At 49.1% G+C, this 14,779-nt stretch overlaps 1 protein-coding gene across 2 annotated transcripts in view; it reads right to left on the bottom strand.

Moving 5' to 3' along the window:
- LOC127575703 (arf-GAP with Rho-GAP domain, ANK repeat and PH domain-containing protein 1-like) overlaps positions 1-14,779 on the bottom strand; it is an 82,965-nt gene that overhangs the window by 66,935 nt on the left and 1,251 nt on the right. For both annotated transcript variants that reach the window (XM_052025681.1, XM_052025680.1), the window contains exons 2-3: positions 13,431-13,634; positions 496-565 (exon numbers count right to left, since the gene is read on the bottom strand). In XM_052025681.1, the coding sequence (XP_051881641.1) occupies positions 496-565; positions 13,431-13,634 (274 nt within the window). The remainder of the gene's footprint in view (positions 1-495; positions 566-13,430; positions 13,635-14,779) is intronic.

Here is a 14,779-nt window from a genome sequence, read left to right as displayed (position 1 = left end):
GCCTTTCCGGTCTCTCCTCCGAACTCAAACACTCCATCCTGGGCAGCATCCTGGTGAATCTCCTCTGCACCCTCTCCAGTGAGGGCAAGGAACGCTTCGAGGAAGGTCGGAATGGCACCAACATCCAGATAGATTCACAAGGCAGTGCCGTGTCCAATGACTTAGAGTACCAGGGGACGTAGGGAGAGGGGTGCAATTACAAAATAGGCATAAAGAGTGCTTGCCCCAGTCAAAGATCCATCCATTCAGGCCACAGGGAATCTTTTCACTCACCGTATGGACCTGTTGGGCAACCAATGATGGGGATGAAGTGGTGGGGCAGCTGAGGAGCTGAAACCCCTTGGAATAGGATACCAGGTTCAGGGGGGATGAGCAGTAGAGGCACTGAGGGCAAGTCTCCATCGAAGAGCCAGCCCAATCACAATGGGCCATGGGCTCTTTCAGTGCACACCGAGTGATCCTAGCCCCACAGTTCCAGTCTGAAAATGCACTCACCTTCTCATTCTCGAAGTATCTCAAATAGTCTGCATCCAGTCGGACAAAACGTCGCTGGTAAATGTAGGAGCTGTGGAGACAAGGCCGGAAGAGAGGGATTAGCGGGAGAGACCAGAGAGTGGAACATTGTACCACCGCCAAGATCCACCTTCAACCCCTGACCCCGGCAACCTGAAGTCAAGTCCAAGGAGAGCAACATCCAATTAGCACAACACCAGGAGCGAGAGGGCCCAGGTGATGCCAAACACTTCGCTCCTCCCCAAAACCATTCGCTCCATCCACATCCCTCCGCCAGGCAGGCTACCCCTCCCTCAACCTTCCTGGCCCTCACACACAACCTTCCCTACCTTTCCTTGCCTCTCCACCGAACACCCAACAACCCTTCCTACCACACACCCACCCACACACACTGCCCAGGCAAAGAGCACGGACATCCCCAATGAGCCCATGGGTCAAACCCAACACCAACATCCAAAGCCCCAAAACAAACAGGGCACCTTGTCAAGGACAGCTTCTATCCCGCTGTTACAAGACTATTGAACGATCCCCTAGTATGATGGAGTCTTCACCTCACAATCTACCTCGTTATGGCCTTGCACCTTATTGTCTGCCTGCACTGCACTTTCTCTGTAACTGTAACACTTTATTCTGCATTCTGTTATTGCTTCAAAGACCCCACCCACCCCGGACATTCTCTCTTCTCCCCCTCCTGTCAGGCAGAAGATACAAAAGCCTGAAAGCACGTACCACCAGGCTCAAGGACAGCTTCTATCCCTCTGTCTTAAGACTATCGAACGGTCCCCTAGTATGATAAGATGGACTCTTAACCTCACAACCTACCTCGTTATGACCTTACACCTTATTGTCTGCCTGCACTGCACTTTCTCTGTAACTGTAACACTTCATTCTGCATTCTGTTACTCTTTTCCCTTGCACTACCTCAATGCATTGATGTAATGAATTGATCTGTACGATCGGAATGCAAGACAAGTTTTTCACTGTACCTCAGTACAAGTGACAATAATAAAACAATTTACCAATAAAATATAGCTGATAAGAAAATGGATAATGAGAGTTCCAATGACTTCTTACCCTATTGAAAAACAAAGCATCTTGGCAATAATGTACAACATTTCACTTTGGATTCCATTGGACCCTTTAGGGCCCCGTCAACTCAGTGACACCCCAGCACACAGGGAGGACTGGAATTGGTCATGTGCCCCTCCCCTGGGTCAATGTCAGAATGGCATGTCACCAGTCAGCACTGACGGGAAGAGCAAGTGGGAGTGTGGGGAAACCCCGGTGAAACACAATGGGTCTTCAGAGCAAAATCTCTGCCTCTGGATCCCTGACTGGGCTCAGAGAAGATAGAGTGTCCCAGCACTGGCCACTGCACGTCACAGCCCAGGACAGGGTGCAGAGATTTACACGGACAGTGCCAGGGATGAGGGACCGTGGTTAACGTGGAGAGAGGGGAGAAACCGGGACTGTTCTCCCTGGAGCAGAGCGGGTTAAGGGGAGATTGAACATCAGAAGGGGTTTCAGAGCCAGTCCAGGAAAAGTATTCCCACAGGCGGGAGTGTGGGTGGCCAGAGGACACAGAGTGAAGAGGACAGGTGACAGGCCCAGAGGGGAGGAGGAGAGCCTTCTCCCGCTGCGAGCGATCTGGGACGAGGTGCCTGAAATGGGCGGTGAGATCAGATTCAACAGGGAATTCCCAAAGAGAATTGGAGACACACGTCATGGGGCTGCTGGGAGAGAGGGGACAATTCTTTGAAGTATTTTGGATCTGCATTCTTTGGACAGTTTAATAGAATGAGGGGTGATCTTATTGAAACATACAAGGTCCTGAGGGGACTTGTCAGGGGAGATGTAGACACGTCTCCACTAGTGGGAGAGTCTTGAACGAGAGGACATGGTTTCAAGGTAAGGAGGTGGTCATATTAAACCAAGGTGTGTAGGAACCTCTTCTGGCAGAGGGAGGTGAATCTCTACAATCCTCTACCCCAGAGGCTTGTGGATGTTGGATCACTGGGGGTGTTTAAGGAGGAGGTAGATAGAATTTTAAAAGATTGGGGAATTGAGGGTGTTGAGGAACTGGCACAGAGGAAGAGTTGAGGCCCGGGACAGATCGAGGACATCTTCAAACAGTGCCTCGAGAAGACGGCATCCATCACTAAGGACCCCCACCACCCAGGACATGCCCTCTTCTCGTTACTACCACCTGGGAGGAGGTACAGCAGCCTGAAGACCCACACTCAACGTTTCAGGAACAGCTTCTTCCCCTCCGCTGTCAGATTTCTGAACGGTCCGTGAACCCATGAACACTACCTCGTTATTCCTTTTTATTTTGCACCATTTATTCACTTTTATAATATTTACAGTAACTTTACGCCTTGCACTGTGCTGCTGCTGCAAAACAACACATTTCACTTCATCTAGGTCAGTGATGATAAACCCGATTCTGAGATCAAATTGGATGGTGGAACAGGTGTGAGGGGCCGAGTGGCCTACTCCTGCAGAAAGGAGAAGGGATGACAGGCTGAATGGCCTTCATTTCTCCCTCCCTCAAAGCCCGTGCAGTAAAGTTCTACTCTACATACTGCAGAGCATGCAAACCTGCTCCATCACCAGCACTACACGGGTCACTGGCACTGGGTGTAACCACAGTACAAACACCAACATCGACACAATACAGGGGAGGGTCACCATCTACACCCAACAACCACAGACAACACCACAGCAGAGAAAACGTTCCAACTTAAGCAACGATGTGACAGTCAAACACTCCAACAGTCACCCATCACCACTCCCCGTCAGACCTGAGGATGCTCCCGGTTGAGAAATAATTCAAACGCAACAATCTGAAGGAAAGAGAACATTCAGGAATTCAGAGGGTTTGTACTGCACTGATGCTTGTAGAGAGCCTTCTCCTCGGTCACTCTCCTTCTTTCCTACAAGCCACACGCCGTGGACTTTTCTGCTCGCTGGTAGCGACCAGCTGGGGGTTGTGGGATGTTTTGTGTGGGGAGAGGTTTCAGATGGAGATACCACGCAAGTCTCTGGGACACAATCTTCACCCTCTCCCTCAAACCTTCACATCTCGTTCTGTGCACTGCATCCCATGCACTACCCTTCCCCAGATCACTGATTGTTGGACACACCACCCCGTAAGTGCAATCACAAGGCGAGCATGCCAACGTCTTTACATTCTTAGGAGGTTCGGCTTGTCACCAAACACTCTAACAAACTCCTACAGATGTGCTGTTGAAAGTATCCTGACTGGTTGCATCACGGTCTGGGACGGCAATTTGAATGCGCAGGAACGCAAGAAGCTGCAGAGTGTAGTGGACTCAGCCCAATACATCACGGGCACATCCCTCCCCACTATCGGGAGTACCTACAGGAGGTGCTGCCTCAAGAAGGCAACATCCATCCTCAAAGATCCCCATCATTCGGGCCGTGCCATCTTCTCGCAGCTCCCACCACGCAAGAGGTACAGAAGCCTGAAGTCCCCACACCACCAGGTTCAGGAACAGCTACTTCCCTTCAACCATTCGGTTCTTGAACCAACCTGCACAACCCCAATCACTACAGTTTAACAACACTATGACCACTTTGATCACTTTACACTAAAATGGACTTTGTTTTTTGTTCTAATTGTGTTCTTTCTTGTAAAAATTGTGTATAATTTATGTGAATTTACGTTTTATTCTTGTGAATGCTGCTTATCTGATGCTCTGTGCCTGTGATGCTGCTGCAAGTAAGATTTTTACTGCACCTGTGCACACATGGACTTGTGCATCTGACAATAAACTCGACTCTGACCTGCAGTTACATTTGAATATGTGAATTGGGAGCAGGACATTCAGCCCCAGGGAGCCTGCTCTGCTATTCAACAAGTCACGGCTAATGCAAGTTAAAGAACCTGCAAATGCTGAAAATCTGAAATAAAAACAGGAAATGCTGGAAACTCTCGACGGGTCAACAGCATATGTGGAGGGAGAAAGAGCTAACGTTTCAGGTCCAGAATCTGTCATTAGTTCTGCTTCTTACTTTAGCTGTTTCTCTCTAACAGGCGCTGCCTGACTGGTTTAGTGATTCCAGCATCTTCAATCTAATTTCAGCATTTCAGTCTAACAACTAATCTGACTGGAACCACACCCGCACTTGGACTATCTGTGTGCAGCCTCGGTCACCCTGTTATGGGAAAGACATCTTAAACTGAAAAAAGGTGCAGCGAAGATTTATGAGGATGATGCCAGGACTCAAGGGCCTGAGCTACAGCGAGAGGTTGGGCAGGCTTGGACTTTATTCCTTGGAGCGTAGGAGACTGTGGGGTGATCTTATAGAAGTGTATAAAATCATGAGGGACGTAGATAAGGGGAATGGAGGGAAAGCGATCCAAAAGCTAGAGGGCACAGGTTTAAGGTGAGAGGGGAGAGATTTACAAGGGACCTGAGGGGCAACTTCTTCACACAGAGGGTGGTGCGTACATGGATTGAGCTGCCAGAGGAAGTGGTTGAGGCAGGTACAATAACAACATTTAAAAGACATTTGGATAAGTACATGGATAGGAAAGGTTTAGAGGGATAGCGGCCAAACGCGGGCAAATGGGACCAGTTTGGTGGGCACCAGGGTCAGCATGGACCAGTTGGGCCGCAGGGCCTGTTTCCGTGCTGTATAACTCTATGACTATAACTCCACATTGCTGTTCACCCCAATTATCTTTCACTCCTTCCTCACCAAGTACCGATCTCCCTCTGCCTTAAAATTATTCAAACTCTGCTTCCACTGCTCACTGAGGGATTGTCATATTTCCTTATGAGGAGGCCATTCAACCCATCAAGCCTATGCCATGGACAAGTGCCAGCATAATCAAAGACCCCTCCCACCCCGGACATTCTCTCTTCTCCCTCCTCCCATCGGGCAGAAGATACAAAAGCCTGAAAGCACGTACCACCAGGCTCAAGGGCAGCTTCTATCCTGCTGTTATAAGACAATTGAACGGTCCCCTGGTATGATAAGATGGATTCTTGACCTCACAAACTACCTTGTTATGGCCTTGCACCTTATTGTCTGCCTGCACTGCACTTTCTCTGTAACTGTAACACTTCATTCTGCATTCTGTTATTGTTTTCCCTTGTACTCCCTCAATGCACTGATGTGATGAAATGATCTGTATGGATGGCATGCAGAACAAAGTTTTTCACTGTACCTCGGTACATGTGACAATAATAAACCGATTTTAAAATTAGTCAAAGTCTCTGCTTCCACTGCCCACTGAGGAATTTTCATATGATACAGGAGGAGGCCATTCAATCCATCAAGTCCATGCCAGCTCACAGAGCAATCCCATTCCCCGTTAACCTTCCCTGTAACCTATTCCCCCAACATTTCCCCTCAACTCCCCCCAGGATTTACCCCTCACCCCACACAGTGGGGACAATTTACAGCAGTCATTTAACTCACTAACCCCGCACGTCTTTGGGATGTGGGAGGAAACCCACTGTCACAGGGACAACTTGGAAACTCCATACAGTCAGCGCCCAAGGTCAAAGTCAGCACCCATGTGACAATAATAATACAACTGTAAACAGTGACTGGCAGTTCTAGATTCTCCCAGAAGAGGAAACATCCCCTCCACAACCAAGCTAGAACGTTCTACCAGGACTCTGCTCCTGCTGTGAACCAGATGCTGACTCCACAACATCAACCACTTTGTGCAACTAAAGGAAAAAATAAATTAAAACTCAAGTGTTCAGGAAATCCACTCTCAAGCCTGTTTCACAACGTCCTTCCCCTTTTATTTGGTCTACAGTTGAACGGTGCTCCCCCTCAGGGAGAAAAGTTGGGACCTTAGAACCACAGTTCTCTCGATTACGGCAAGGGTTGAGAGTAGAACAGGGCAGAGAGCCCAAGCAAGGGGTTGTTAACTCTGGTGAGGGCCAGGATTTTCAGAGGGGAAGGTGAAAAAAACATGCGATAACTGGGGAATCAGAAAACACTGGCAACTAAACATAAACAGGAATCCAAAAATACTCCCTGCATGTGTGAGCGGGAAGCATATTGTGCAAGGTGGGGCTGATGGGAAATCAGAAAAATATTACTCATGGAGGCAGGGCAAGGTTGAGGAAATGAAGGAGGAGTTACTAAGGACTCTTCACAGAAGATGTTGTTGAGGTTCTAGACGTGCTCAGAGTTGGCAAAGAGGAGGTGCCAGTGGGGTGAGATGCACTTGTGATGGATTTAGAGTCATACAACACAGAAACAGGCCCTTCGGCCCAACTGGTCCATGCCGACCAAGGTGCCCATCTAAGCTAGTCTCTTTGCCAGCATTTGGCACATATCCCTCTAAACCTTTCCTGTCCATGTACCTGTCTGAGTGTCTTTTAAATGCTGTTAATGTACCTGCCTCAACCACTTCCTCTGGCAGCTTGTTCCATATATTGACCACCCTCTGTTTGAAGAAGTTGCCCCTCACGTTCCTATTAAATGTCTCCCCTCTCACCTTAAACCTATGCCCTCTAGTTCTTGATTCCCCAACCCTGGTAAAAAGACTGTGCGCATTCACCCTGTCTATGCCCCTTGTGATTTTATACACCTCTATAAGATCACCCCTCGTTCTCCAACACCCTAACGAATAAAGTCCTAGTGTCCCCAACCTCTCTCCGTCCCTCGAGTCCTGGCAACATCCTCGTAAATCTCCCCTGCACTCTTTCCAGCTTAATGGCATCTCTCCTACAGCAGGGCGACCAAAATGGAACATAATGTTCCAAATGCAGCCTCACCAACGACTGCAACATAACATCCTGACTGATGAACACCAGCATGCCAAAAGCCTTCTTCACCACCCTGTCTGCCTGTGACACCACTTTCAGGGAACCATGTACTGGTACTCCTAGGTCCCTCTGTTCTACATTTCCCAACATGATTCCAGGGATGGGGAACATTAGTTCTGTGGACACTGGAGAAGCTGGGATTGTCCTCCTGAGAACGGAGGAGGTTGTGAGGGGGTCTGACAGAGGGATTTAAAATTGGGAAGGGTACAGAAAGAGCAGACAGAGAGAGACTGTTCCCATTGGGGGAAGGGTCAATGATCAGGGAACATGACTGGCAAAAGTAACCAGAAGATCTGGAGACTGCCGATGCTGGAACCTGGAGCAACAAACAAAATGCAGGAGGAACTCAGCGGGTCAGGCAGCATCTGTGGGAGGAAATGGACAGTTGCTGTTTCAGGTCGAGACCCTTCACCTGGACTGCAAGACAGAGGATTTCATTCCCTAGTGAGGGAATGGGGTGTGGAATCCATGGCCGGGAAGGGGGGGGTGGGGGGGAGGAGTGGGGGGTAGATTCAATTGTGGCCTCAAAAGGGAGCTGGGCAAGTGTCTGAAAGGAAAGAGTTTGTAGGTCTGCAGGGAGAGGGTGGGGACTGGAACTGGTTGTTTTGCTGTTACACAGAGCCAGTACAGATTCATGGGCTGAATGGCCTTCCTGAGTTCTTTTTATTCCAATATCAGCAGAATATGACCCAAGTTCCATCCCTGATTGGTATTCCTTTCAGAGTCCGAACTCTCATCATCCCGTTCACCACTGTCCCATGCAAGTTAAGATAGGATCTTCATTAGTCACATGTACATCGAAACACACAGTGAAATGCATCTTTTGCGTAGAGTGTTCTGGGGGGCAGCCCGCAAGTGTCGCCACGCTTCCGGCGCCAAACATAGCACGCCCACAGCTTCCTAACCCGTACGTCTTTGGAATGTGGGAGGAAACTGGAGGACCTGGAGGAAACCCACGCAGACACGGGGAGAACGTACAAACTCCTTACAGACAGCGGCCGGAATTGAACGCAGGTCGCAGGCGCTGTAATAGCGTTATACTAACTGCCACACTACCGTGCCTGCCCCTCCATTTCCAAAACACCTCCCCCAAATCCCACCTCAGTCTCAGCCCCTCCTTCTCTCTGTATCCTCCACCGGACACAACATCCCGAGGTCCTGGCACTCCTCCAGTTCTGGCCTCTCGATCACCCTCACCCTCCATCATTCTGCCAGTGGCAACCACGCCTCAGCTCTGAAACTCCTCCCCAACCTCGCTGCTTCCTCATCTTGCTCTTTCCCTTCTTCAAAATGCTCCTCAGCAACACAATTGTTGAGGAAACTTTCTTAGTCACTTGTTCTAAAATGTCCAGGGGACACTCTCCCCATCACCGACTCCACCCCCCCCCCCCCCCCCCCCCCCCCACCGACCCACTGAATCCCCTCCCACAGCCCACGGACACTCTCCCCCACCGCTGAATCTCAGACTCACAGGGTTGTACAGCAGAGAAACAGGCCCTTCAGCCCACCATGTCTATGCCGACCATTTTGCCCATCTTCACTAATCCCATTTGCCCATATTAGGACCGTATCCTTCTATGCCTTGCCTATTGAAGTGTCTGTTAAATGCCTTTCAGGGAAATCCAGTCTAACACCTCCCTCCTCAGTTGGAAACCAGCACAAGTCCCTCAGTACTGCATCCAAGAACCCCGGGTCTACATTGGCTTATAGAACATAGAACAATACAACACAGGAACAGGACCTTCAGCCCACGACGTTGAGCCACCTAATTAGCTAATGACGCCTAACTAAACTAATCCCTGCTGCCTACACAATGTCCATACCCCTCCATTCCCTGCACATTCATGTGCCTATCTGAGAGCCTCTTAAACTCCTCTATTGGACCTGCCTCCACCACCACCCCTGGCAGCCCGTTCCAGGCACCCACCACTCTGTGTAAAATAACTTGCCCCACATATCTCCTTTAAACTTTCCCCCTCTCACCTTAAATGCCTGCCCTGTAGTATTAGACATTTTGACCCTGGGAAAAAGATACCGGCTGTCTGTCTATGCCTCCCAGCATTTTATAAACTTCTAATAGGTCTCTCCTCAGCCTCCGATGTTCCAGAGGAAACAACCCAAGTTTGTCCAACCTTTCCTTATAGCTCATACCATCTAATCCAGGCAGCATCCTGGTGAACCTCTTCTGCACCCTCTCCAAAGCCTCCACATCCTTCCTGTAATGGGGCGACCAGAACTGAATGCAATCCTCCAGATACAGGCTAACCAGAGCTTTATAAAGCTGCAACAAACATGCACAATATCTACATTTACAGAAAATCTCTGACGTATCTGATTGATCACTCATACAATGTCCCAGACCACAGCACTCTGTCTCTATGTTTATCTACTTTCAGCTGTCTCGCCTCCACTGAACAAGCCTGTTCTCAAACCTTCCTAAGAGAGAGCTGAAAAACTACACTAAAACCACAAACATCTCTTGAAGGATATCTGTGGTTTCAGTGTAGTGTACCAGATCGACAACAAGACCAGGAGGGAAGATCATGCAAAAACTAAACACAATAGCACAGGATAGCTGCTCCCAGCCCCTCCGAGGCTCAGCTCTGGCACCGCACCCTGGAAAGGAAGGGGTTAACCGCAAGGGGTGCAGGGCAGTTTCACAAGCTTTAGTAGTTTGTTTATTTGAGAAGGATGGCGTGTTGCCTCTACAGCTGACTCTTGTGTAATGGCACACACACACCGGCGACTGCCGTAACCACGGTTAGCTTTCAGAGATGAACAAGCTTTGCATGATATTTTCCTTTTCACACTTACTTCATGCTACTTCATCCAAAGTTAACATAAAGCATTAACATATCAAGTGACCTGTCCTGGGCCCAGCACCAGATGGGAAGGCATGCCAGCGTCTTTACTTTCTTAGGAGGTTAAGGAGGTTCGGCTTGTCACCAAACACTCTAACAAACTTCTACAGATGTACTGTTGAAAGTATCCTGACTGGTTGCATCACGGTCTGGTACAGCAATTCGAATGTGCGGGAACGCAAGAAGCTGCAGAGAGTAGTGGACTCTGCCCAATACATCACGGGCACATCCCTCCCCACCGTCGGGAGTATCTACAGGAGGTGCTGCCTCAAGAAGGCAACATCCATCATCAAAGATCCCCACCATCCGGGCCATGCCATCTTCTCGCAGCTCCCATCGGGCAGGAGGTACAGAAGCCTGAAGTCCCACACCACCAGGTTCAGGAACAGCTACTTCCCTTCAACCATTCGATTCTTGAACCAACCTGCACAACCCTAATCACTGCCTCAGTACAGCAACACTGGGACCACCTTGATCAACTTGCACTAAAATGAACTTTGAGTTTTTTGTTCTAATTGTGTTTTCTTGTAACAAATTTTGTACAATTTATGCTTTCTTTTCTTGTGAACGCTGCTTATCTGATGCTGTGTGCCTGTGATGCTGCTGCAAGTAAGTTTTTCATTGCACCTGTGCACACATGGACTTGTGTATATGACAATAAACTTGACTTTGACTTTGAGTCCACGGTTCCAGGAGATACTTTGAACAACTGAGGCAGGATCGTGACATGTTGAAAACCCTGACAACAATGGAACCCCATCCAACCCTAACCCTCAACATGTCCCACCACAATAGGTCAAGGGGCCTCCAACTTTCTGCTTGCCCTTGGCCCCAATAAATCTTAATCTGCCACCAAACAGGAAAAGGGTGTGGACATATCTCACTCATGGCACCACAAGGAAACAGTGGGCACCTATACAGGCATGACAGGGTGGATATTGAGATGTTTCCACCAGTGAGAGAGCCTCGAACAAAGGGACATAGGTACAAAACAAGGAGCCAGTCATTTAAAACGGAGGCGCATTGAATTGCTTCTCTCAGAGGGGGATGAATCTCTGGAATTCTCTGCCTCCAGTGGTGGTTGAGGCCAGATCATTAGATGTATTGAAGGTGGAGATCAAAGGACATTTGAAAGGTCAAGGAATTTTGGGTTATGGGAAACTGGCACAGAGGAAGAGTTGAGGCCAGCGTAGATCAGCCATGAACATACTAGCTGGTGGGCAGGATCCTATTTTCCTGTCTTCTTGTGTCTGTAGTTGGGAGGAGATGGGGACATTCAAATTGAACATTTTCTACGTTGACCAATCCATTATACTGTTGGTAGGACCCTGTTGAACCATCGCAGGACTTCATGGGAGGAAACCTACCATCTGCTCTAAAGTGACTGCAGACCCACCAATCTGCCACAGCATGGAAACAGGCCCTTCAGCCCATCAATTCCATGCCGACCATCGAGCACCCATTTACTCTAATCCCATTTTATTCTTCCCACATTCCCATCAACTCCCCCTAGATTCTACCCCTCACCCACACACCAGGGGAAATTTACAGCGGCCAATTAACCCACCAATCTGCACGTTTTTGGGACATGGGTGGAAACTCACAGGTGGAAAGAGCAGTTAAGAAGGCCAATGGGATGTTGGCTTTCATAAGTCGCGGGATTGAGTTTAAGAGCCGCGAGGTGATGAAGCAGCTTTACAAAACTCTAGTTAGGCCACACTTAGAGTACTGTGTTCAGTTCTGGTCGCCTCATTATAGGAAGGATGTGGAGGTGTTGGAGAGGGTGCAGAGGAGATTTACCAGGATGCTGCCTGGATTGGAGAGTATTGAATATGAGGAGAGGCTTAAGGTGCTAGGGCTTTATTCACTGGAAAGGAGGAGGATGAGAGGAGACATGATAGAGGTATATAAAATACTGAGAGGAATAGATAGAGTAGACAGTCAGCGCCTCCTTCCCAGGGCACCAATGCTCAAGACGAGAGGGCATGGCTTTAAGGTTAGGGGTGGGAGGTTCAGGGGAGATGTCAGGGGGAGGTTTTTCACCCAGAGAGTGGTTGGTGCATGGAATGCACTGCCTGGGGTGGTGGTGGAGGCAGATACATTGGACAGGTTCAAGAGCTTTTTGGATAGGCATATGGAGGAGTGTGGGATGGGGGGATATGCGGGAGGAAGGGGTTAGGTAGTGTGAGGGTGGTTTGATGGACGGCACAACATGGTGGGCCGAAGGGCCTGTTTTGTGCTGTATGGTTCTATAGTTCTATGGATCTAAACCGGAGCACCCGGGGGGAAACCCATGCGGTCACAGGGAGAACGTGCAAACTCCACACTGACAGCACCGGTGGTCGGGATTGAACCTGGGTCTCTGGAGCTGTGAGGCAGTGGCTCTGCTAACCCCAACACTATTGGTCTGTGAGACACTCAGCTGAGGGAATGGGCAGCAGGTACTGTCCTCGTCGGTGATATCTCCATCAGAGGGAATGAAGATATAAATGCATTGGTCCCTGAAGGTGGCAACACAGGTAGACAGGGTGGTGAAGAAGGCGTTTGGCACACTGGCCTTCATCAGTCTGGGGACTGAGAACAAGATTTGGGGCATCATCTTATAGCTGCACAAGATGTTGGTGAGACTGCACTTGGAGCATTGTGTGCAGTTCTGGTCCCACGCTACAGGAATGACATGAATAAGCTAGAGAGTGTGCACAAAAGATTCACAAGGATGTTACCAGGACTGGAGGGCTTGAGTTTTAAGGAGAGGCTGGATAGGCTGGGACTGTTTTCCCTGGAGTGAAGGAGGCTGAGGGTTGATGTTATGGAGGTTCACAAAATCATGAGGGGCTTTTTCCCCAGGGTAGGGGAGTCTAAAACTACAGTTTAAACTAGGTTTAAGGTGAAAGGGGAAAAATTTAATAGGGTAAGTTTTTCCGCACAGAGGGTGGTGGGTGTGTGGAACGAGCTGCCAGAGGAAGTGGTAGAGGTGGGTTCAATTACAACATTTGGACAGGTACATGGATAGGAAAGGTTTAGAGGGATATTGACCAAATGCGGGCAAATGGGATCAGTTTAGATGGACAACTTGGTAGCATGGACGAGTTGGGCTGAAGGGCCTGTTTCCCTGCTGTATGACTCTATGACTCATTCTCTCCTTATAACTGAATGTTCCAACCCAGGCACCATCCTGGTGAATCCCCTCCGCTCTACCTAGCCCACACCCAACACGTGGCCGTCTTCTTACCCCTGCGGTGGATTCTTGTCCAGCCACCCGGATTTAATGAGTGGGCAGAGTTGACTGGTCTCCACTGCGCAGCTGGTGGGAGGGGCAGAGGAGATCTGTATGTCCAGCACCCTCTCGGAGAGACCGCTCCCCTCCCCGTCCGCTGAATCATCTCCCGTCAGCGTGGCCAGGCGAAGGTCATCCAAACTGGAGCACAGTCGAGGGCTGAGAGAAATCAGACGGTCAGAGGAACATCGACACTGCTGTACTCTATACCCATGGAGAGGAGCACCGCATTCCCACGGACAACATAACCACGTCTACTACCAAGGGCATGGTAATGACAGCGAGGTTGCAATAATACTCCCCTCCTTTTCCCTTCCCACCGTCCAGAGACCTGAACAGTCCTTCTGGGTGAAGCAGCGACTCACTTGTAGTTCTTCCAGTTCACTACACTTGGTGTCCACGGTGTGGGATCTTTGACACTGGAGACACCAAACACCGATTGGGTGGCCGCTTTGCAGAACCAGTGTTTAGTCCACAACAACTTCCAGTCACCGGGTAATTGGTTTATTATGGTCACATATACCGAGATACAGTGAGAAGCTTCTGTTTGCATGCCAGACAGACAGATCATTCCATACATAAGTACGTTGAGGTAGTATAAAAGAATGCAGAATATAGTGTTCTAGTTACGGAGAAAGTGCAGTGCAGGCAGACAAATAAAGTGCAAGGGCCACAATGAGGTAGATTGGGAGATCAAGAGTTCACCTTTATCATACAAGAGATCTGTTCAAGAGTCTGATAACAGTGGGATAGAAGCTGTCCTTGAGCCTGGTGGTACATGTTCTCAAGCTTTTGTATCTTCTGCCCATTGGGAGAGGGGAGAAGAGGGAATGTAAAAATTCTTGTAAAAGTTGTGTATAATTTATATTTAATTAATGTTGTACTTGTGAATGCTGCTTATCTGAGGCTCTGTGCCTGTGATGCTGCTGCTAGTAAGTTTTTCATTGCACCTGTGCACACATGGACTTGTGCAGATGACACAAGGTTAGGCCGTATTTAGAGTATTGCGTGCATTTCTGGTCACCTCACTATAGGAAGGATGACGAGGCTTTAGAGAGGGTGCAGAGGAGGTTTACCAGGATGTTGCCTGGATTAAGAGAACGTGTGCTATCAGGAGAGGCTGGACAAACTTGGGCTGTTTTCTCTGGAGCGGTGGAGGCTGAGGGGTGATCTGTTGGAAGTGTATAAAATTATGAGGGGCATAGATAGGGTGGACAAGTAATATCTTTTTCCCATTATTGAGCGATCCAATACCAGAGGGCATGCATTTAAGGTGAGAGGGGGTAGGTTCAGAACAGACGTGA

The sequence above is a fragment of the Pristis pectinata genome, chromosome 11 (assembly GCF_009764475.1).
Source record: "Pristis pectinata isolate sPriPec2 chromosome 11, sPriPec2.1.pri, whole genome shotgun sequence".
Lineage (NCBI taxonomy): Eukaryota > Metazoa > Chordata > Chondrichthyes > Rhinopristiformes > Pristidae > Pristis > Pristis pectinata.
Note: the sequence above shows the minus strand (reverse complement) of the source record. Positions and strands in the feature narration are given on the sequence as shown.